This window comes from Elephas maximus, chromosome X, assembly GCF_024166365.1.
Source record: "Elephas maximus indicus isolate mEleMax1 chromosome X, mEleMax1 primary haplotype, whole genome shotgun sequence".
NCBI lineage: Eukaryota > Metazoa > Chordata > Mammalia > Proboscidea > Elephantidae > Elephas > Elephas maximus.
The window spans coordinates 16,239,171-16,264,652 of record NC_064846.1 but is presented as its reverse complement, the minus strand read 5'-3'; the positions used below and the strand labels follow the sequence as shown (position 1 = coordinate 16,264,652).

The 25,482-nt window shown below is 39.5% G+C and overlaps 1 protein-coding gene across 1 annotated transcript in view; it reads right to left on the bottom strand.

Moving 5' to 3' along the window:
- MCF2 (MCF.2 cell line derived transforming sequence) overlaps positions 1 to 24,402 on the bottom strand; it is a 62,077-nt gene extending 37,675 nt beyond the window's left edge. The window contains exons 1-9 of the mRNA XM_049873029.1: positions 24,378 to 24,402; positions 23,130 to 23,244; positions 21,911 to 22,001; positions 8,088 to 8,207; positions 7,109 to 7,225; positions 5,250 to 5,399; positions 2,728 to 2,861; positions 2,298 to 2,412; positions 549 to 668 (exon numbers count right to left, since the gene is read on the bottom strand). Coding sequence (XP_049728986.1) covers positions 549 to 668; positions 2,298 to 2,412; positions 2,728 to 2,861; positions 5,250 to 5,399; positions 7,109 to 7,225; positions 8,088 to 8,207; positions 21,911 to 22,001; positions 23,130 to 23,244; positions 24,378 to 24,402 — 987 coding nt within the window. The remainder of the gene's footprint in view (positions 1 to 548; positions 669 to 2,297; positions 2,413 to 2,727; positions 2,862 to 5,249; positions 5,400 to 7,108; positions 7,226 to 8,087; positions 8,208 to 21,910; positions 22,002 to 23,129; positions 23,245 to 24,377) is intronic.
- Between the last annotated feature and the right edge of the window lie 1,080 nt (positions 24,403 to 25,482).

The window sequence follows — 25,482 nt, the reverse complement described above, 5'->3', positions numbered from 1 at the left end:
TTAGCAAGGGAGGTATATTGCCAGAATTCTGACTTGATGTCATAATTCTGCAGGCTGCAAAAAAAGGTCCAACAATTAGCTATAGCAGCAATATCATCAGAACTCACGGATTTCTGGTTACAGAAATAGAAAATGAACCATCCCACCCAGGACGGGGCTGAGACTTGTTTCTCCTGGTTTATATGAATTTAGAATGGAACTGCATACACAGTGAAACCTGTGACAGCCAGGAGCAGAGTGCGTCCTTTGGACCTGAAGTTCCTGCGCTGAGATGCTCCCAGACCAAGGAAAGGCTGATGACAAAGACCTTCCCCCAGAGCCTAAAGAGAGAGGAAGCCTTGCTGGTGCCCTGAATTTGGACTTCTAATTTGGACTTCTAGCCTCCAAGCTGTTAGAGAATAAATTTCTCTTTTGTTAAAGCCATCCACTTGTGGTATTTCTGTTATAGCAGCACTAGATGACTAAGACAGGGTTTATACTACTTCAACCCATCAAAATGTAACTATTATACTGCATCAATATAGTAAACATCTAAAACATAATCTCACCTGAGAATTTTCATCTAAGTTGTCCAACTGTTTCATTTTTTGTTTTATTTGAGATACATTCCCTGTTATATCAGCCAGCTCTGCTTGTTGATTTAATAGCGTTTCAATTTCTGACACAAGCTAAAGAGGAAATAAAAAGATTTTTTAAAAACATATAAATGATTAAGGGCTTTCCTTTTATAATCAAGTTTTGGAAAAAAAAAAAAAACGGTATTAAAAAAGAAAGTCAATATGGGAAAATTGGATATATAGAAAAATCTTCAGTTATTTTATTCACAGTAATAGAGACCATGTGTTAATATTGAACCTCCTAGATATCAGCGTGATTTCTAAAATATCAATACGTATGTGTACATGCATGTATATGTGGACACGTATTTGTATGTACGTATACAGGAAAGTATGTATATGCATGTATACATGTATGTGTATTCCCCAGGTCTATGGTGAATGGCCCTAGAAGCAAAGCCCCTCCAAGAATAACGAGCTCGCTTAATACCCAGATCTTGGTCTTTAATACCATTTCCCAGAAAAAGACACCAGTTCTCCTCAGAAAAATGGCTGACTCCAGGGCTGTCACAGAGTAGGTGCAAGATGAGCTTGGAATATCTCTTTATGTCACAAAATAACGAAGTGATTAAAAAAAATTGTTGGGACGTATCACAAAAACACAGTAGCCAGTTTGAAACACCAAAATCATTGAGAATACTAATGAATTAAAGACAATTCAAAAAACAGGAATCCATGAATTCAATAAATAGATTAATAACTAGATGGGGAGAAGGGAAGACTCCTGCTTATAGTAGAATGGCTAATGTTGACTGGTGAATGTAGAGGAAATGCTTGAGTTGGAAAATCACCGTTTTATAGTCATTATAGTAAAGGTTGATTCAGGTAAGAATCATGAATCGATGCTAAGCTCATGGGGAAATTTGGTTGAGGGACAAGATATTTGTGTGATTTTAAATTTTCTCCCCACATATTTCCTATGAGTTACAAGGGGAAAAAAATAGTACCTCTATTCAACCACACCTGACTTGGTGATCAAATCAACACCAACAATGAGGGGCAGGTGGACATCAAGTACCTCACGCCATGTGCCATGCTGAGAAGGGCATGTCACTTATGTAACAGTCTAGCTGGTCACACACAGACTAAACCCCAGTATGAGAAAATATCGGACAAACCCAAAACAAAGAACATTTGCTTTAAAAAAAAGGACAGTATTCTTCCAAGATGTCAATGTCATAAAAGACAAAGAGAAACTATGGAAATGTCCCAGACTAAACCTAGACTGGGTCCTGTACTAGAAGGAAGAGAAATGCTCTAAAGCACATTATTGGGTCAATTGACGAAATTGGAATACCACTGGTAGATGATATAAAAGATGTTACATTTATTGAATTTGATGAGTGTACTGTGGTTCTATGAATGACCCTATTATTAAGCCATATTGAAGTACTTAGGGGGAAAAGGCCATCATGTATGCAACTTACTCTCAAACGGGTCCGGAAAAAATATAATCTGTATATATGCATAACTTATATATATGTTTTGGGGGCCCTGGTGGTGCAGTGATTAAGAGCTTGGCTGCTAACCAAAGGTCAGCGGTTCCCATCCACCAGCAGCTCCTTCGAAACCCTATGAGGCAGTTTTACTCTGTCCTATAGGGTCACTATGAGTCGGAATCGACTCGACGGCAATGGGTTTTATTTATTTATTTTTGTTTTCATATATGTTTTAACTTACCTCTTGAAAATCCTGCTCAAACTTCCATAGTTGAAGATACTGCTCCATTTTTAGTTGGTGCTTTTCCCAAAATCCATCAAAGGCTGTTTCCATATCACGTACTTGAGTCAGCAATCTTAACCAAAAAAAGTCAAAGAATTTCTTAAAAACAATGATTTGTTTCATAGGTATATGGAGAACTTGCTCTGACCATTAAGAATTATAGACAAAGTCATAGCCCGTGATACTTGGTTCAGGTAGAGCCCATCAGTGTCCACAAAACCTCTTCCACAAGCTAAATAATCTCTGTAGAACACATTCAGGAAGGTGTCTCACTCAGATTTCCAGGGGTCCAGGAAACTTTCGCACTCAACAGATTGCAGCAAAAATGTATAAGTCCCTTTCAAAAATATGAAATAAATTAACCTGGAATCAAAACAGGAGTACTCACTTATTAATAGTTTGCCAGTCACCACTTATTTCCTGACGGCGCTCAGGTCTTGAACGGCCAACGTCTTCAGCGCCAGGTGCTTCCAGATTTGTTAGCAGAATTGTTCCTTCTTTGGTTATAGCTGTAATGTTATTCTGTTCAATTGAACAAGATGCATCAGGCATTAGTAACCTAACCTGACTGAACTGAAGGAGCACACACCTATGGCGTGCAGAAGAGGAACAGAGGTTCTAGAACTGCCTTTGTTTTCATAGCTGTTGGAAAAATCCAGGGATACCTCAGTATCACAGAGTCCAAAAGCTGTGAGGATCTCCAGGAAGCCCCTCCATCTCTGGAGATGGATGCTGCAATCACTATTCATAGAAGATTTTATGGGTTGAAGTACCATGTGTTCCACTCATAGCCTGCCTTCTCTTACTGGTAGTAAGTTGTAATCTATTCCATTCTATTGTGGTAACATTTTTAATATGCTCAATTAAAGCAGCAGTAGCACAATAAAGACCACCACACTAGAAAGAATACAGTTACAAATAGTATTTGAGGCATATTCACATTTCCTACCGATCCTTAATTGTTACCAATCACTGCCTGCCCTAATTCTTATTTTACTTCATTTTGGGTTTAGTCAATTCCTCATGAAGCATTTACGTCTATTCAGAAGCTTTTAATCTAGAGAGGCCTATGGACAAAGACCTGCTTCAGGCATTTAAGAGCGGTCTAAGACCTCATTTAAGAGGTCTATACCTGTTGCTGTTGAGTCGATTCTGACTCATAGTGATCCTATAGGACAGAGTAGAACTACCCCATAGGGTTTACAAGGAGTGGCTGCTGGATTCAAACTGCTGACCTTTAGGTTAGCAGCCAAACACTTAACCACTGTGCCACCATGGCTCCAAGAGGTCTACTGGCCCCCTGAAATTCTAAGCAAAAATTTGGGTGTATGTATATTTTTCTGGAGAGAAGTTCCATGATAACAACAAGAACATGAGTGAGAATATTAAGAGCTAATATTTGTGAAGTATCAACTATGTGCAAAGCACTGTTGTACGTACATCACATACTTTACCTCATTTCATCCTCACAATAATGCTACAAGGCATGCATCATCATCATCACCATCAACAGCAACAACAACCTCTTTGCAAAAAAACAAACCAAACCTGTTGCCATGGAGTTGATTCTGACTCACGGCAACCCCATGTGTCACAGACTAGAACTGTTCCATAGGGTTTTCTTGGCTGTAATTTTCACAGAAGCAGTTCTCTACGCCTTTCTCCTGTGGTGCCTACTGCCGGGAGGGTTCAAATTTCCAATCTTTAGTTAACGGTTGAGTGCAAACTGTTTGCGCTACTTAGGGACCTAACTTCATTGCACGGATAAGGAAAATGAAACTCAAGGAGGGTAAGCAAATTGCTCGTCATCACACAGCTCGTGAGAGGCAGAGCTTTCTTTCCTTGGACAGAGCTTTGCTCTTAGATTGTGGTTAAAAATGCCAGTTTCTCTCTTCTTCTTAATATAAAAGTGTCACTGCTACGTAGAGCTTGAATCTGTCAGGGCACCCAGCATGCCCATCATCATCTGAAGGAGAGGTGTTGTATATGGATGCCTGGTGCTTGTTCAGATCGTTAACACTTTGAGGAAAGCGAATACAAAAGTACGTGTGGATTGTCTCAATCGTGCCTCAGAATCCTTCACAACCCAACACTCTAAACAGGACCAGGTAGGAGAACAAAATCAACTTATCATGCCTGGTCTATCGGAGAAAACATGGAGAACTAGTCCTCTGTGGAAAAGAGAACCATAAACCATTTTAGTAATGTTTGCCACGGTCACAAAACTAGTTCGCGGCACAGCTGGGACCAGAAACCAGGCCTCCTGGCTCCTCATCAAGTTCTCCTCCCATTTCACACGGTCCTGGTGGTGGAGGTCAAAGCAGTACACCTGCCTGATTCCTGGACCTCACTCTTGCTTTTGAAATGAGAGGACCTTTCCATATGATAGACAATAAGGAGCCCTGGTGGCACAATGGTTAAGAGCTTGGCTGTTAATCAAGAGGTCGGCAGTGCAAAGTCACCCAGCAGCTCCACAGGAGAAAAGATCTGGCAATCTGCTCCCATAAAGATTACAGCCTTGGAAACCCTATGGGGCAGTTCGACTCTGCCCTATAGGGTCGTTATAAGTCGGAATCAACTAGATGGTACACCAACCACAACAACAGTAACAGAAGAGAATACATGATAACAACAATGACTGTGGATTTCTTATTCTCAACATTTATAAATTATTGTATACAGATAAACGACTCTATAAGAGACTGCACCATTTACAAAGGTGACGCTTGAAGCCAAGATATCCAGGACATTTTCTGCTTGTAAAGTATTCTTTTTTATAGTTTGCTTTATAATATATAAATATCTTTTGTCTCCCTTACAACAATCAGTGGGAAATTGAATACACTAAAAACTCCTCTAGAAAAAGAAAGATGGTGGCAAACTATTGTTTACCCACTCTCTCAGCCTTACCTTCAACATGTGGTACCTTTCAGCACGAATGGCAAGAATTTCTTCTATTGCAGGAATCTCATCTGGGAGCTCTGTCTCTGCCAGTTCGGTCCCAAAGGACTGTAACATCTGAGCCATTTCCTTCACTGTGAGGGCAAAATTTTCTATAGCCTGCAAAGAGCCAGTGACCATTTTAATTCTACGGTAACTCTGCCAACATATCAAAACCTGGGTCGGTAATTGCGTTTACTTTATGTAGGTATGACAGCAAACACATATACTATGAACTCTCCTCTGCTAAGGAAATTTGGCCTTGCCCTTGGCAATCAACTTTAACTTTGCATCTAAGCCTCTTGGAAACGAAATCAAGGTTAAGAGTCTTCCTGAATGTCTTTTAACTAAAATCCTGTATTTATTTCTTGGACACCAATGAAAATTATTTCTTAAAGATGCCATGGACTGAGTAATTTGTTTCATGCTGTTGAAAAACACAAGTGTTTTCTTTATTCTCTTAAACTCTACAGTTGGTAAAAGTGCCTTACACAACTTTATTATGAAGAGAGATGAGAACATCAAAGCCATTTTGTTTATTCTGATTTATAAATAAGCATCAGCATCCCAAACAAGGTGATGGACTAAGGAGACAGGGGAACTACTAGTCAAGAACAGTTAGCTTTGGGTACTGTAGATTGGAAGTCATGGTCCCAAAGACTCTATTGCCCTAAACTGTCCAGCAAGGTTTTGTTGTTCATTTTGTTTCAAAATCAATGGCTCACAGAAAGAAGGGCAAAATAATAGAGCCCATCTGAACCCTCTGAATACCAGTCAGCTCAAGGTACCTGTTCTTTTTTTTATAGCTGTATAGGTTATTAAAGACTGTTGTTGCTGTTAGTAGGTGCCGTCGAGTCAATTCCGACTCATGGTGACCCCATGTGACAGAGTAGAACTGCCCCAGAGGGTTTTCTATGCTATAATCTTTATGGAGCAGATTGTCAGGTCTTTCTCCCACAGAGCTGCTGGCTGAGTTCGAACTGCCAACCTTTCAGTTAGCAGCCAAGTGCTTAGCCATTGTGCCACCACAGCTCCTTTATTAAGACTAGAAAAATAAATAAATAAAACACTAGATGCTAATTTTGCACAATGTACCTTCATCTGAATGAATAGGACTGTTGAATGAATAAGGGATAGGGATAAGAAAGAGCCTGAATTTAAACAAACATCATTAATTCCTCAGAAGGGTTCCCATATCACTAGCAGAATTTGACATCAAGATTCTCATACCACACCTATGAGGTGCAGGGCCTTCATCTATTTGTAAATTTCTAGAAGAGAAGAACTCTTTGCTGCAAATCTAATGGCCTCAGGAGCACCACTAGAATGATGAGATCAATAGTACTCCTTGCTATTACTGAGGGCTTGCTATCTGCCAGGCACTGTGCCAAACCTTTCACATTTGTGATCTTGTGTAAGCTTCTCAAGAGCCCGACGAGGTGAGGCATTACTGTTGCCATTTTAGAGTTGGGAAAACTAAGACTTGGGAGCGATTATATATCTTGTCCAAGGTCATATAGGTAAAAATCAACAGTGCCAGGGTTTGAGCCCACATCCCTTGTAACCTAGCTTACTATAGGGCCATGGGAGAGGGTGGTTTAGAGTGTGATCTCCCTAGGCCTCAGCTTCAACTTCAATTGTCATCCTCAGTGACTCTTCATCCTTTCAAGATATTTCCTATGGAACAAAATCAAGATGTTGAGTTATGTATGTATTTGAAAAGCAGGAGCCCCAGAAACCTGTTTTTCCCAAAGAGGAAAAATTTCTCAAACTCGATTTAAAGGCTAGCATGAACTATAGGCTCTACAGTAAGGGCAAAAGCAACATACATTTCTGAAGATGATCCATTCACTGTGGCAGTACTGCAAGGTGCCGCCTAACTCAGGGGTTAATTGCTTGTCATCAATGTATGTCAGCAAATCACTAACTGAGCTCAGCATAACCACCTATATAAATAAGCAAGAAAGATACTGTTAACTGCCCTTCGTGGTATCCCTCCATCCACCTGTACAATGCACTTTAGTACGTATTCAGCAGAAAATGACCTTTCATAGATGGTTTGACCAGTTCTCTCCTGTACATCCCCCACACACCAGTATGCACTATCTTCTTCAGATAACAGTGGTTTTCATTCAAAAAACCATTTCTCTGTAAAGCAAAATTCATCTCCATAGAAACCAAAACACCTTATTCTCCTTCATCTAAAAGTTGCTGCTGTTAATGGCCAAGCTCTTGAAAGAACGTCATGCTCACACCAAAGTAAAAGGACATTATGTAGTGTTATCATTTATCAGACAGGACTGGCCTTTGCTCAAGTACCAAAATTTATGAGCACTGTACTCCGAACTCTCAAAATGTATAAAAATATCTTTAAAAAAGAACATGGTACTCTGAACTAGCTCAGGATGTAAGTTCACAGGAGTTCAAATACATAAAACACATACTCATTGCTACCAAAAAAAAAAAAAAATTCCTGATTGAGGTTTCTTGGGGAATATGTGTGTGTGGACACACACACACGCACACATACATACATATGTACACACATGTATAAAACATATATGATATACATACTTTGCTAAAGGAATTGCTTTGCTACAAATGGATCAATCTATTTCTTTGTTAACAACAACGTGAAACGTATTTTTACAGTAGAAGCAGAAGTCTTCCAGGCTTTTCAAATTTACATTCCGGGAAGACATATTTTTCCTTTTAAATGCTTAGGTGAGTACAGGTGAAACATCAACAGCGTGGTATGAGGTGTTCATGAGAATTAAAGAAAAAAAAATTTAAATAATATACTCTTACCGGCAGTTTGAGCATGAAATCCTCCTGGCTAAATCGAAACCCAATGTCTGTGAAAGTTCGCTGAAGAAAACTGGTGGGACGTAGAACCAAAACCAAGTGCAGGTTCCCAGGGAAGGAAGCCTATCGAAAGAAAGAAAGAAATCTCAAAACATGCATTCAACCGAGCACATATCCGAAAATATGTAATTAAAGGAAAAAAATTTAAAGTCATAAACTCACATAAAGGCCAACACATCAAAAATGGGTATTGATAAAATCTTAAAACATGGAAATAGAAATAAAAATCATGTAAGGTCATCAAGGTCAGATCTTGCAAAGCTTCTAGCATGGAATTTTCTCACACGGGACAAGCAGATCCCATGTTATAAAAATTATACTCTGAGCGGCCATCTAGGACACTATATTCTACTTTGGTCAGTAGTGTCTGGAGTCTTAAAAGCCTGTCAGTGGCTATCTAGGATACTCTACTGGTCTCATCCCTTCAGGAGTAAGGAAGAATGAAGAAAACTAAACATACAAGGGAAAGATTAGTCCAAAAGACTAATGGACCACATCTACCACGGCCTCCAACAGACTTCTCTGACAGGGATCACAACAGAGGGTCCCAGACAGAGCTGGAGAAAAATGTAAAACAAAATTCTAACTCAAAAAGAAAGACCAGACTTACTGGCCTAACAGAGACTGGAGAAACCCTGAGAGTATGACCCCCAGACACCCTTTCAGCTCAGTAATAAGGCCACTCCTGAGGTTCACCATTCAGCCAAAGATTGAACAGGCCCATGGAACAAAACAAGACTAAAGGGCACACCAGCCCTGGGGCAGGGACTGGAAGGCAGGAGACAGGAAAGCTGGTAATAGGGAACCCAGGGTTGAGAAGGGAGAGTATTGACATGTCGTGGGGTTGTTAAGCAGTATCATGGAACAATGTATGTACTAACTGATGAGAAACTAGTTTGTTCTGTAAAGCTTCATCTAAAGTACAATAAAAAAAAATTATACTCTGAAGATTCATTTTAAAGTTGGTTACCTGAACTCAAAGCTGCTTTTATTTCCTGAAAAAACAGAATTAGGAGATAGTTTCCTACGATAGCCGTAAAAGCTGTAAGGAAGCTGAAATTCTGTATGCTTGCACTAAACCACAGAAAACTGTATTATGGAAACATCCTTTTGCTTTCAGCCAAGCAGCATTCACTGAGGTGAGGGTCTCCATGTGTCCACTCCGTGTATTTAAGTGAATGCTCATCTGGCCCTGTTAGACATTAGTGTACCAATGTGTACACAGGTTACTGAAATATACTCCCTGACAGTTTAATTGTGAGGATAGTGCAGGACCGAGCAACGTTCCACTCTGCTGTAATAAGGTCCCCATGAGCTGGAACCAATTCGACAGCACCTAACAACCACGACAACAGTCTAATAGCGGAGTCTATTAGGAATCAATAACACGCAGTATAATAATTTGACATAGCAATGACTGTGAGGATGGCACAGGGCCAGGCAGTGTTTCAGTTCTGTTGTACCTCCGTAGGGTCGTTTTGCATTGGAACCAACAGGATGGCACCTGTTATGGATTGAATTGTGTCCTCCCCAAACATGTTGTAAATCCTAACCTCTGCCTGTGGTTATAATCCCATTTGTGAATGGCTTGCTTGTTATGTTAATGAGGAAGGATTAGGTTATGTCAATGAGGATTAGGTTATCTTTATTATGTTAATGAGGCAGGATTAGGGTGTCTCTTCAGTTAATCTCTTTTGAGATATAGAACAAATTAAACAAGCAAGCGAGAAGCAGAGATGGGGGAAGAGAGATGCCAAGCCACATGAAGATCCCCCAGAAGCAGAAACTCTAAGAGACAAGGGCCTTCCTCCTAGCGGACCGAGAGAGAAAGCCTTTCCCTAGAGCAGATGCTCTGAATTCAGACTTCCAGCCTCACAAACTGTGAGAAAATTAATTTGTTTGTAAAGCCACCCACTTGTGGTAATTCTGTTACAGTAGCACTAGATAACTAAGACAGCACCTAACAACAACATAACTTGACAAACGAAACAAAGGAATTAGCATAATATACAAGGAAACGTGGTACCACAGAGCCTTCTAGGTCTAAACCGACTCATAGCAACCCTATAGGTCAGAATAGAACTGCCTCATAGAGTTTCCAAGGAGCATCTGGTGGATTCAAACTGCCACCTTTTTGTTTAGCAGGCGTAGCTCTTAAGCACTACACCACCAGGGTTTCCCTTCTAGGTCTAGGGAGGTCAAAAAGGGGAAATTAAGTGGGTCAGAATGTCATTCTAGTTCACCAGTGTTTCCCAAGCATCTAGAACAATGCCTGGCACATAGGTGGTCAAGAAATAATTGCTAAATGAAAGAATTCAAAAGAAACAATGCAAAATTAGTGAGGAATGGAATAGCATGGGCTGATATTAATAATAAACCACGAGGCATCAAATATTTACTCTGGGCTAGTATTTTGTCAATATGATCATCATAACAATCCTATGAAAGAGTTAGGCTATCCTCTTTTACAAACAAAGAAAGTGAGGTTCAAAGAGTTTAAGTATAACTTGCTCCCGCTGATGAAGCCTTGATTTGAGCTCCTGATCATTCACTATGGCACTATACGATCTCAAGAGAAGAGGTCTCAGTCAGGAAAACTAGAGGAAAACGAAGCTGCAATGGGACGTGGTACTGGAAAGATGGGCAGGAAGCAGATTGCGAAAGACCTTGCATGCCTTGCTGAGAAGTTTGGGTTTTATCTGGGAGGCAAGGGGAGTCTCTAAAAAGTTTGAAGCAGCAGAGCAACATGGTCAGATCTGCATTTTAGAATGATCACTTGGGCTACTCTGTGGGGAAAGGACTGGATCTGGTCAAGAGTGGAAGCACAGATGAGCTAGGAGACTGGCACAGGAATCCAAGCCAGAGATGGGGGTCGAATTTAGGAGGTACAATCAGCAGAACATGATGAAGGAATGTGTTTGATGAGAAAGGAAAGGCTAGGATGATCGGTCTTCAGACTTCTGGTTTGTGTAACTGGGTGAATGGCACAACCCCCACTGAGATGGGGAACAGGAGAGAAGCAGGTGTTAAGGAGAGGGATAAAAAAAGAGAAACAATCAGTTGCTATCACTTCTGACTTATAACAACCCCACGTGTGACTGAGTAGAACTGTGCTCAACAGGGTTTTCAATGGCTGATTTTTGGGAAGTAGATTGTCAGGCCTTTATTCCAAGGCACTTTGAGTGGACTCAAACCTCCAACCTTTTGGTGCATTATCATTTGCACTACCCAGGGACAAGGAGGGGGATAAGATTCTGATTTCCATTTGTGATGTGTTGGATTGGAAGATTCAGCAGGAAATCTAGATGATGTCCATCAGACGACTGTACGTACAAGTCAGGAAGGAAAGGAGTCAGGAGTCAGCTGCCCCCCAAACAGTCATGTACAGCAGAATCAAGCAAAATACATTTAAAAATTTTTCAATTCAGTTATCTTTCAATCATGTTGCAATATTAGTAACTGAACAAAGTTATACAACAAAAGGAGCCCTAGTGGTGCAGAGGATAAGAGCTTGGCTGCTAACCAAAAGGTCGGCAGTTGGAATCCACCAGCCGCTCCTTGGAAACCCTACGGGGCAGTTCTATTCTGTCCTATAGGGTTGCCATGAGTCGGAATTGACTCAACAGCAATGGGTTTTTGGTATACAACAAAAATTATTAAGACATGTGTGTTTTAATGTACCTTGGATTCTTGGATGCAAGAACAAGCAGGTTTAGGCAGAAAAGATTAAGAAGGTAGGTAAAGGCTCACTTACAGGGAAGACTCTGACAGGGACCTGGGACTCTGGGCCTATTTTTAGGTTGAGAGCACTCATTCCACTTCTATTATCCACTTTGGGAGGTAAGCTTTTCTTTCACATGGGAAAGCTACCTGCACTATTATTATACTTACCTGAATTCAGTTCCCTTCTTGACTCTTAAATGAAGTTGAAAGCATCCTACTTTCAGCAACATTTGAAACCAAATTACTTTTATTCTTCCATGAACTCTAGGTTGGTCTGCTCTCCCAGTCTTTCTTTCTCGTTTTCTCAGTATCTCCTTCTCTTACTTTCATGTTCTCCAGCACTGCCAGTTAGGAATTCTCCAGACACATGGCCCTAGGGATGGCCTACTTAGAGCCCAGGATACTCCCTCATCTCTGAAATTGGGGGGGAATAAAAGGATACTACAGGGACAGACAGACTCATGTGACAACCTTTGCGGAGGTGAGGAGGTAAGGCTCTGGTCTCTACTCTGCCATCCCTAGGAGACAGCAAGGCTGCCCCAGAAGCCAGGTCCAGGGGCAACAAGATCACACAAAAAACCAAACCAAATCCATTGCCATCGAGTCGATTCCGACTCATTGCGACCCTATAGGACAGAGTAGAACTGCCCCACAGAGTTTCCAAGGAGCGCCTGGTGGATTTGAACTGCCAACCTTTTGGTTAGCAGCCGTAGCACTTAACCACTACACCACCAGGGTTTCCCATGATCACACAACAGTGAACAAAGCAGAAAGGAGAGAGAAGCCAAATCACAATTCATAGAATTAGTAGGGAAGTGAGCTTCAGAGCGGGACTGAGGGTATTCAGATGATCTTAAATCAGGGATTTTATATTGGATGGTTATTAAATCATTCACTGTCTTGATTTGATAAAGTGGTTTATCTCAAACACTGAAAGCTATACAAATTGCTTCTAAAGATGATTCTACCTTCTTAATCAGATATTCTTAAGTAAAATCTTCTGATGATTCTATCATACATTCTCCTTCCTTAATTCCTTCAAAATGTTTAGTAATTCACTTGCCACAAAAAGCCTGCCAAAATTTGCATTTTTCACGAAAACGCATTATCAGAGGATGAAAATTTCGTTTATTACCTGTATAATCCCATTTACAACGGTTTTCATTATAGGATAATTTTAGAATCTTTATTGAACTACCAAGCATATTATCCTCCTGCACAAGGATTCTTTTAATCCAATAGCTACTCTCCAATCTAGAAGCCATTTGGGGGAGTAAATAATTGTAGACCTCAGCTCTACATCTACTGAACAATTGGTTGGCACTCAAACACTTCATTTGGTTTTTAAGAGTTAGATTTAAAAAAAAAAAACAGTATCATCCAGTTCAGACCACAAATACTGTTTCCATCACCAAGGCCCATTACACTCACATGTGACTCCAATAGACTTGACTTGTCAATCCCAGTCCCATCCACTTAGCCCAGACCTTAACCACAGGTGCTTGCCAAACTGTAGCATTAAAGGTGAATCCCACAACCTCACACGAAGAACTACTTTTCATAGCTTCTCTTCTGCAGAACTAGAAAAACCCCTAAGGTGAAGAGGGTAGATGGGAGACTTGGGCAGGTGGGGGTGTCACTAATATTCATTGAATGTGTTGTTAGGAATTGTGCCCATCATGAGCACAATGACCATACTGTGCTAAGTGCTTTACATGAGGTAGATTCTATGTGCATTATTTCACAAATGGAGAAACTGAGTGTGGCAACAGAGTAATGACCCCCCCCCAAAGATGTCCCTACCCTAATTTCTGTACCCTGTGACTATGTTACCTTACATGGCAAAAGGGACTTTGTAGATGTGGTTAAATTAAAGATCTTGAGATAGGGAGATTAATTAGCCTGGATTAATCTTGGTGGGCCCAATCTGATCCCAGAGAGAGGCAGGGAAATCAGAGTGATTAGTAAAAGATGTAACAATGAAAGCAGAGGCCAGAATGATGCGGGGCCACTAACCAAGGAATGTGGGTGGCCTCTAGAAGCTAGAAAAGGCAAAGAAACTGATTCTCCCCTAGAGCCTTCAGAGGAAACCCAGCGCTGCCAACACTTTGATTTTAGCCCAGTGAAACTGACTTCTCACCTCTGACCTCCACAATGGTAAGATAATAAATGATGTTGTTTTAAGTCACTAAAGTGTGAGAATTTGTTACAGAAGAAATAGTAAACTAATTCACTGAGGTTTTGTGAGGTTAAGTCATTTTTCAAAAACTCCTAGCTTGTAAGTAGCAGAATTAAAACCTGAGTCATCTGACTGCAGAGCCAGACTCTTAAACTATAATTGAATATAGATAGATAGATAGATAGATAGATGATAGACAGATAGATGGTATGCTGACACAGACCCACCTTTACATTTAAGCCTTCCTTAATGGATAGCAAAAAGGATAAACAGGAGAACTTTGAAGCATAGTGGGGATGACACAAGGATCAGGTTCAAGGTCAAAAATCTAAATCTGAAACCTAAAGCAGAGGCGACAAACTTGAATGCCTACAATGTGTCAGGGAAATGATGTAAATGAGTGAAATAGGCGGAGTTTAATTAAAACGCTCCCTAAATGAGATGGTACAACCAGAATGTTCCTTAGAAGAGAGGATGGGGAGACTTTGACTCATATTTTGGACATGTTGTCAGAAGGGATCAATCCCTGGAGAAGGACAACAAGCTGGGTAAAGTACAGGGTCAGCAAAAAAAGAGGAAGACTCTCAACAAGATGGATTGACACAGTGGCTGCAACAATGGGCTCAGATATACCAACAATTATGAGGATGGCTCAGGACCAGGCAACATTTCATTCTGTTTTACACAACATCCCTATGAGTGAGAGATGACTTGATATCAACTAAGATAAGATGGAAAATGGCAACTGGTACTCTTCCTAGGTGTTGAGGAGCAATAGGAAATGGTGAGGACCGTGGAGAACTGGAGAGTATCTAAATTGTGGGTAGCAGGCACTCACGAGTCAGCTCTGGATAAATGAGGTCATGTGGGAAGGTGGGCCCAACATTGTAAGACCTTCCATTCTTAATAGAAGCCAGAAACCCAAATTTCAGTATAATACTCCCTGGTTTTTAAAGATAGGCAACAAATTCAAAGTTTTTTAAGACACTATATGGTCCTAACAGAACACATCTGTGGGCTGCCAGTGAGCAACCTCTAAAGTTTGATCTATAGCTGAACATGGGCCAACGTCAATACTATGTACCCTTCCTCTCCATGACTGCTGGCGATGTGAATCTGGAAGGGACAGAGCACTCCAGAAATTTTCACCAGACAGATCACAAGCATTTAACATAAGTTTGCATGTGTCTCTGTGAGCACACATATAGGCATATACAGAGACTGTCTTTTCTCTACAGAGATGTTGGCCTAACTAAAAGTTTTTAGATACTCCATTTTAAAGCTAGTGCTATGGATTGAATTGTGTCCCCCAAAATATGTGTTGGAGTCCTAACCCCTCTACCTGTGGAAGAAGCCCCAGTGGTGTAAGCCATTTGTGATCGACTGCTAATCTAAAGGTTGGTGGTTTGAGCCCACTCGGCAGTTCCATGTTAGAAAGGCCTGGTAATCTGTTTTCTGTAAAGATGACAGCCAAGAAAATCCTACGGAGCAGTTCTACTCTGTAATACACGGGGATGCCATGAGTTCAGGGCAGACTCGATGGCAGCTAATAACCACAGCAGCATACTTCTGGATGTGATGGAACATAATGACCTTCTATAATACATTCTAATATAATGTTAATGTGGCCATACCAGTATAGGGCATGACCTAAACTTAATTATTTCTGATTTACAAAAAGACCAGAACAGACACAGAGACAAGCACATACTGGGAAGACAGATGCCATGTGAGGATCACCAAGGACCAAGGAACGCTCAGGGCTACTGACAAGGAGGTAGTCAACATGCTGAGACCCTGATTTGGACGTTTAGCCTCCAAAACTGTGAGAAAATAAATTCTGTTCTTTAAAGCCTCCCACTTGTGGTATTTCTGTTACGGCAGCACTAGGTAACTAGATAGTATTTAAATGAACAACACATGTTGTCTAAGGAATCAGATGCACATATCTTCTGGCAAATAAAGTTCCAGACCACTGAGCTTTTCCGTTTTGGTTTGGGGGTGCCACAGTTCTAAACTCTTTCGTATGCTGCTTTAAGAATCTCTAATCTGTATGGTTAAATAAACACGAACCGGCACGATTTCTATTTTCCCCCAAAATCAAACCTATAAATTGTTTTTGAGGACTTATCAAAAGAGCTGGGCAAGGGTCAGTTTTATTTTGTTGTTCTTGTTGTTTTGGTTTTAGCTTCTTGCATGCATTATTTTTGGAGTTCCAACATTTGACTGTTTGAAGGCCCCTGAGTAAAGATGAATATGCTCCTCAACTTCATAATTGTACAGCCCCACCACAGCCCTCTGCTCTTATTGATTTTCACTGTAATTGGCATGAAATCAGCTTCCTCTCCCCTTTCCCACCTAGAGATTCACTCCCTTCTATTCATACCTACCCCCAGATTGTCCAGGTATATGGACTTAGAGCAGTAATAACAACAAAGGCATCAACCTGTTACATCATTTCACCACTAAAGTCTGGAAATGAACCTTGTTTAATATTCTGCTGTGTGGTATCTAAGGCTCACTGTCATTCAACTAGAATAAAATTCCAACTGGGTTGTGTTCCTTATCTTACTTTGGATTCAAAATATCCTTTATTCAATGGCTGCTTCTTACTTTTTTGTTTTTTATTTTTACTGAGCAAGTATTTTTAGGAGCAAGTATTACACTTTACATCATAAAAAAAAAATCAATAAAACTATCTATCTTAAGTTTTGAAAGAAAAAGAGCAGCATTTAAAGCTTTGTCGACGACCAGTTAGTTCTTAAATGAGGTAGTGGTATTTTGCTTTTCTCCAAAATACATCTATAGGATCACTTTAGAAATTCACTGGGAAATTTAGCACTGGGATGAACTACTGAAGGGGGAAATTTAGTTAGAAGAATGTTTCAAATGTATATGAGAGGAGAAATTTCTAATTCCAGCCTATACAGAAAAGTTACCACTTTTCTTTTTCCTTCAAAAAAAAAAAAAAAAAAACGTAGTCAACAGACGAAAATTCTGCCTCTTTAAAGTTGGAGTTTGGGGAAGAATTGAAACCACCAAGATTTTCAATCATTATAGATTTTTTTTTTAAACAAAAATTTCGCTTGCACAGTAACACCCAAGAAGTGTGGCCTTTCGCAATGCTGATGAAACTGTCTCCAGACCTAAGCACGGTGAAGGAATGGATGCATCCCTTTGTAAGATACTCTTTGGACTCGGGATTGAAAGCCAAACGATTCAAAATTGTTCAGAGTCCGAAACAAAGAGCGTGGCTAATGGAGCTTTCCCATAAACTTGATGCCATTTCAATTCTGAAATTCTACTTTCTCGCCTCCTGTAAATTCCCCTATGTCAACAGCACAGAAATCACATCAACGCAATCCATGCAAATACAAGTCTCCATTCTCGCCATCCGTCCTGAAAAGGCCCGTTCAGCAGTGTGTGCCGCTGCACCATGCTGCAGCAGCATCCCTGCACTTGAACTTCGGAATAGGCTTTCCAGGACTGTAGGCAGAGTCCTTACCGCATTCCTTCTGAACCTCATCTTGCCTCTCGGGGGATTTGCTTCTGCCATCTCGCCTAGACACAATTCCACTCTTCTTTTCCAATTGTCAGTACAACATTGATGAAATATGAGCTGCTTCTTGGGTGGGATTTAAAAAATAGCAGCCAAAAACCTCTATCAAAAAAAGCTACCGTAGCTGCTTCCATTACCACCGTGGCAGCAATGCAAAAACAAAAAAACAAAAAAAACCCACTATCCCCGATTAGTCAGCTGACAGATCCTTCCCTGCTGCTCATTGTAATTCAGAGTTCACACATTCCCCCAGTTACTTAGCCTGATGGGAGTGCCTGGATTCTCCCATGCTGGGCTGCCCGGGAAGATCAGGCAAATCCTAAGAGTGGAGGAAGGAAAGATCAACTCCCCTCCAGGAGCTTTGAGCAGTCAGCCTTGGTGGGGCTGGCTTGCTCCTCTGCGCAGTTTGATTTTTAAGGTGGAATGCTAAGAATCTTTGTGAAGGTAGTATTAACCGACCCGTTTTACTCTTTTCCTGCCCGGGTCTGTGACTTAAATCTCAATTCTGGGTTGTTGATTTGTTTGCTTTTAACCTTTTTATTTATGTATACTACTGAAACAGAAAAGCACACTAAAGTGTACAGCTTGACGAATTTTCACAAACTGAATACACATGTGTCCCCAGCACCCAGCTCAAGAAAAAAATACCACCAGTAACGCAGACACCTCCCTGTGCCCCTTTCCAGCCACTACCCCTCCAAGAGTAACTACCAACCTGACTTTTGACTTCTAACCTGATTTTGTAATTTATATAAACAGAATCTACAGATGAACTCTTTGGATCTGGCATCTTTGGCTCAATGTTACATTTGTGAGATTCCTTAGTGTTATTTCATGTAGCCGCAGATAGCTTCTTTGTATTGCTGCATAATATTCCACTGTGTGAATATACCACAATCTAGTTTGCAGACTATTCCAAATAGTGCTGCTACGATTAAAAAAAAAAAAAAAAAAACCTGTTGCCGTGGAGTCAATTCTGACTCAAAACGACCCTATAGAACAGAGTAGAACTTCCCCATAGGAGCACCTGGTGGATTCGAACTGCTGACCTTTTGGTTAGCAGCAGTAGCACTCGACCCCTATGCCACCAGGGTCTCCCCATAAATATACCACAATCTATCCATTCTATTACTAGTGGGCATTTGGATAGTTTCTACTTTGGGGCTCTTATGATTCAATTCTGTTTTTTTTTTTTTTTTTAATTAAATTATTTTCTGTTTTAGCCTTCTGAAAGATTACAGTTTGTGAAATTTTGTCCTGATGATAATCGACAAAGAACATAACATGCAAACTTTCTAAGATGGATAGAATTCTCTCCCAAATGAACACAAAAAACAAACACATTGCTGTCGAGTCAATTCTGACTTTTGAACATTTCCCCAAATTCATAAATAAAAACAAATCTTGTCTCCTTTCATTAGTTAGGAAATATAACCTAACTGCAAAATTGTATTTTGGATTACTCCTTTCATTAGTTAGGAAATATAACCTAACTGCAAAATTGTATTTTGGAATCTACAAAGTAGGGTCTTCAAATTGCATTGCATAATTATTTCAGACACACATTCAAAACAATACACCAGAGAAAGTTAAATACCTATGTGTACAATGGCAATTTTCACCAGGAATCATCTTCGAGTGCCAACTTTTCCTCTTAAAATTAGCTGGTATTCAACATTTACCTGTACTTCAGAAAGTGCCCAGCAGCTAGAAGTGGCTGAGATCATTAATGTACTCTTGAGTATGGGTATAGAATCTATGCCACAGGCAGAAACATCAAATGTTTTAGAAAGAAACAACACCCAAAACAACCTATAGACGGTTACAGGTCATCAGCCCCTGCACCCCATTCTCCCCATCACCATCAGCCTGGCAATTATGAAAATAAAGAGAACCTGAGCTCTGAGCTCTTTACTGAGCATTGTTAGTACTTACCACTGAGAGAGCATCCCCAGGGAGAAAAGGGGGAGTTTCACCCCTCTGTTGACCCCAAATCCATAGGATTAAGAAGTAATCATTTATTTGTCTTTTATGAAAAAGAAGACCTTGGTCCCAAGCAACCTACTTGATTAATAAAAATAAAACTCTACCACCAATAAACTGATACCATATGCCAAATGGGCACTCAATGAAAATTAATTAAATCAAACGGGTACAGTGTTGGCCAAAAGAAAAAAGCTGGGCAATAAAAAGCGTTTTATTGTAACAAGTGCTATGTTTAGTATAAAAGAATCAATTATTGGCATAAGCTAAGGTTTGCTCACCAAGCCCAAAGACTGGCCCTAAAAGGCCAGGGCAAGATAAACAGCATTTACTTCATTTAGCTCCATTGATGGGGCTCAGTAGTATATAGACAGCAGATGTCCTCTCTCCAAAGAAACTTTCCCTTTTTCTAAAGAGATCTTGCATTTATTTGTCTATGCACAAGCCATTTGGAAAACAACAGAAAGCAGCACAAATGGAAAAGGCACCATCTGGAATTCCTGATATTCCAATTCTTGCTCCAGCTTTTTTTGTTGTTGTTGTTACTTAGTTGTATGACCTTAGCTATGTCACATAACATTTACAAAGTGTGTATGTCTAACTACTTTCCTCATCTATAAAACGATTATAGTGAAACCTGCCTGCAGTACTTAACGAGGAAATTGAGAGAATCAATACTATTTAAGAAATTTCAGTGCTTTCAAAAAAGCAAAACTATACAAAGTCAAGGTTGTACTATTTGATTTCAGTAACCTCTGTGAATCTGGTGTAACTCTCTTCTCCATTGTCTACGATTACACACCTGTGTTAAACAAAAAAAAAAAAAAAACCACTGACTTGCCCAGGATGAGGACTATTTCATGCCAGGCACTAAATGAATGAGGATCTCATTCATTTTACCACGTGCGTGCTAGTATATTTTTTTTAGTCGCATTGGCAAGATAGTACAGCAAAAAAGAACACCAGCTTATAAATCCAACAACCTAGATTTTGGTCTTGTCTTTGCAACTAATCACAGTGTGACACAATACCTGTCCAACCATCTTTCTCTGGTGGGAATGGCCTCCTGAGGTCAGTCAGGAGACGAGTAAGATTTTCAGGTGGCTGATGATGCTGGAATCTCAAAGAAAAAATATTATCAATTCCCAGCTACTCTGGGCTGATGGAGGAAGTTGGTTACATGGTAGTTCTACATACAGCCCTAAGCTTGCCAGCTCAGAAGGACTCACCCTTCCTCTTCTTCTGCGAAAGGGAAATGTCAGACAATGTCACTATATACTACCGAAAACCAAACCCATTGCCATCGAGTCAATTCCGATTCATATCAACCCTATAGGACGGAGTAGATGGACCCTATACCATTTCCAAGGCTGTAATCTTTACAGAAGCACACTGCCACATCTTTCTTCTATGGAACAGCTGTTGGGTTCCAAATACCAATCTTTTGGTTAGCAGCTGAGCCCTTACTATATACTAGTGATTATAAATTAATAATGTATATACTAATGTTATAATGGAAACCCTGGTAGCACAGTGGTTAAGAGCTATGCCTGCTAACCACAAGGTCAGCAGTTCAAATCCACCAGGCGCTCCCTGGAACCCGTATGAGTCAGTTCTACTCTGTCCTATAGGGTAGCTATGAGTTGGAATCAACTCGATGGCAATGGATTTGTTTTTTTTTTTAATGTTATAATGTATATACTGATATAATATATATGCTAATAATGTAAACGGTCATCGTGGCTATGGGCAGGATTGCATCTCTGGTATTGTTTCCTTTAGGGAAATTGTTTTCTGTCTCTGGGCCTTGAGTAGAAGCTAGGGATTAGACTCTAGTAGTAGAGATGTCATTTTGCAGGTGACTCCCCTCCCTACTTTATCTCAGGGGAGAAAAAAGTCTAGAAAAATTGACATCAATATGTTAAAAGTGTTTATTTCTGGGTGGTTGGATTACTGATGACTTTTTTCTCCTTTATACTTCCCCATTTACAATGAGTATAAAGAAAAGCTAATTCCATTCTGAAAAAATAAAAGTCCCCTTAAAAACTTGCCTGACTCTGAAAGACATAGGAAACCATGAGTCTCTTCTCACTAACAACTGGAGCTACTAACCACCCATTCTTTCCCAACAGGCTTTCTTTTGAGTGAAGTTGTTTTACTCAACCTCCTCTATCAACTCTTCATCCTACCTTCCCACCTCATCATCGCATCTATTTTTATTGTCTCCATCAGTATCAAATAATCTTTCTTCCTACCCTCCACAACAGAAAGTATAATATAAAATTAACATAAGAAGTTACTATAGAATGTATAGGCACTTACTGAAATTTTCTGTAGAGCGATTTTGAGAGAAGACCATGTATCCGATCTCCGATCCACAATAACGGTAAACCGGGAGTCAGATCCATTTTGCCTGGAAGATCAGAGGAAATAATAAGTTTTTCTTAGTAATAACCTGAATCTGCTAGATATGTCATTACTTCTGATTATTTCATTTATATTTGATGTCATGACCAAAGAGAAATTTGGATCCTCAAAGCTATCACAAACCACTACTTTGGAAAAGCAATTTGATTCCATACTCACCTCCTCACTATTGGAAATCTGTTTTTCAGCATAAAATGGCAGTCTTCTATATAGGCAAGTGATAATGTAATGCAGATGTGTAATTCAAATGATTTGGAAAACTGCAATCTTTGGTGTGGGAAAACTTCAAAGACAAAACCTGTCCTTCATGACACCAGACTTAACTTTGCATGGCAATCCATCATGAGCCAATGATCCATTCATTCAGTAAAACACTGCTAAATATACGTTCCTGTCTCTAGTCTGCATCTTGAGGAAATACACTCTCATAAAAATAACAGGAATTTCATTTGTCCTAAAAAGACAACTTTCAAGCTTCAGTATGTGTACTATAAATTTAGTGCTCTAGGATTCGATTTCAGTTCATGAGACTCTTTATCAAATTTTACCACCCTAGATTTGTGCCCTCTTAGTCTTCAGGGAATCTTCAGGGTTAGAAACTAGAAAACATTTCCTTTAAAAAGTTCATCTTCAACATAAATATACTCTCTAAGGAGGCTTTTGAAAATTTCCCTTTTAAAGCATTCTAGCAACAAATTATTTTTAATATCAGAAAGTTCCTCTGACTCTCTCCCAATACCACTTCTGATTCTATTTAACATCTGTCTTCTTGCTTTATCCTTGGAAGATTGGCTGTCCCCTTTTAGGTAAATCTAAGGCTTTATGTACAACCACCACTCTCAACCCATGTTCCTCTTCATAGGGACAAATACTTCTAGATCCCCAATTTTTTCCACAGATCCTAAGTATAATTTTTTAGAGAACTTTTGTTGCTGTCAGTTTCCCTTTCTAAGTTCTATTTCTTATCATACCTGAATGTGGGTCTGCTGATTATTTACAATATGATAATAATAACCCACCCAATAGTCACACTAATAACTCATTTTCATGTTTTACATTCAAATGGTTATCTGCTATAAAACAAATTGGGGAAAAAATGTAAAGAAATGCTTACTTTGCAATAGATGTCAAGTAAGTCAGCACTTTTGCTATTATTTCTTCTGGTATACATCTGAAATTACAGTTTTCTGGAAATGTAATTATCCATGCATTGTCCTTACCCCGGCCACCTGAAGCAGTATAACAAAATCACCAAGTTAACCATTTATGTGGCAGTGATGCAAGAAACAGGATTTTAGATTTGAGGGGGGCAGTTAGCAGACTATTTTGGGACAGTAAAACTTTTATAAGGGTAATAATTTCCACACAAACCAAATGGCAACAAGCTCCTGAAACTTTAAGTTTAAAAATTGGCAGAGTGGTTTCTAAATGAAAGGTAAAATGAATGAATATAGTCATAATGAAATTCCATATACTGCATATAATAAATGTGGTTGAAAAATAGCTGATTACCCAAATTGGACAACCAAGGGGATTTAGAAATAACTATTTCTATAACAATGTTATAACCTTAAATTCAAAATGAATGACTGCTTGACAACAAGTGAAAGCCTTGATATAATCAGCCTCTTAGAGTCATGGTGAACATGAAATGATACAGGCTAAAAACTATAGGAAAAAGGTGATGCTCTAATGGATTTGTGGAAGAAACAACATAGATGATAATAACAATAGTGGTATAGGAACCTTACTAAGGTAGAAATTAAATGTGCAAAAAAAAATGACAATAGCAAAGGAGATAAAATGGGATGATAAAAAAATATTTAATCTGAAAAAGAGAGAAAAAACAAAGAACAAATGGGACAAATAGAAAACGAATAGTAAGATGGTAAATTTAAACACAACCATATGAATAATCACATTAAATATTAATGGTTTAAGCACCCTAATTAAGAGGCAGAGATTATCAAATTGGATGAAGAGCAAACCCAACTATATGCTTCCTACAAGAAAGGCACTTTAATTATAAAGGCACAAATTATTTAAAAGGATGGGAAAAACTAACACTAGTCAAAAGAAAGCTGTGGTGGCTATGTTAATATCAGACAAGATAGATTTTGCAGCCAAAAATATCACTAGAGATTAAGATCACTTAATAATGATAAAGGGGTCAATTCATCAGGAGGATGTAACAATCCTAAATGTTTATGCACCTAATAACAGAGCTAATAACAGGGAGAGGTGTAATACCATAGTTACATCATTAAAAACATATAATGCTATTTATATAAGAAGGACCAAACTGACTTGTTAATTGAGTCATGCATTTACCTCAAATAAAGATATGAGGAAAGTTGCTTACCAGACAAGAAGGCAATGTCTTGCATCAAGAAATGACTGATGTCCTTTACTGGGAGCAGCAGCTCAGTTTCTATGAAAGACAAGAAGGGGGGGGGGACGGCATTCATGTGAAAATACAGCTAGAACCATGCTATGTACAACTTCTTGACCTAAAAACAGCTCTGGAGCCCTATAGCTCTGTGTCCACAGACATACTGCTGATTTTCTCCTCTTTGCTCCTCTCAGCTACAGGGCAAGGATATCATGTTCTTGAAAATATGGCTGGCTAAGGAGGACCAATGACATACTTCTCAAAATCTATAGGCGGGACATAAACTACTCTCACTCACCAGAAAGCCAAGGGCAAAAGGTACAATCCAGGACATCTGGATATCTATGAAGGGTAGATAGCCGTGTAGAGATACTGTAGCGGACTATCCTCTACTGCCAATAATATTGCCTTTCATTCTGCAAAGCATTACTAGTGTATTACAGAGTGCTTTTAGGATCTTTTATCTTATAGGATGCTTAAAATAACTCTGAGGCAGGTATTATTATCCCATTTTATGAATCAGGAAAAGAGAGAGAGAATAGTGGAGTGGTTAAGCATGTAGGCTTTTGACTCAAGCAGACCTGGATTCTAATCCCAACTTGGTGCATTTTCTGGCTGTTCAAACATGGGCAAGTTTCTGAACCCCAATTTCCACATCTATAAGCTGGACATAATAATACCTACTTTACAAGGTGCTGTGCTAAGTAAATGTAAAATACCTAGCACAACAGTAGGTATTCAATAAACAAGACCATATTTAACTCTTTTTATCATTACAGATGGTAGAGCGTCCATGCACTGTTCAATGGCTTAGTTTGTCCCAGATCTTATGTGCTAACTTGTACGGTTCAATTCTAGTGAACTCAACAAGGGCCAAAAATCAAAGTTCATTTCTTCCTCTGATCCATGAGCAGGGACAACTTGTTAAGAGAAAAGGGGACATCAAACTAGGTTATTTTGGATTGTGGGTTTTAATGCTTAAAATTCCACGTCTCTTACAGAAGCCCTATTTCCTAGCTACTCTCTCATACAAGAGGCCTTCAAAGACCTAGTCTCTGCTGGTGACAGGACTACG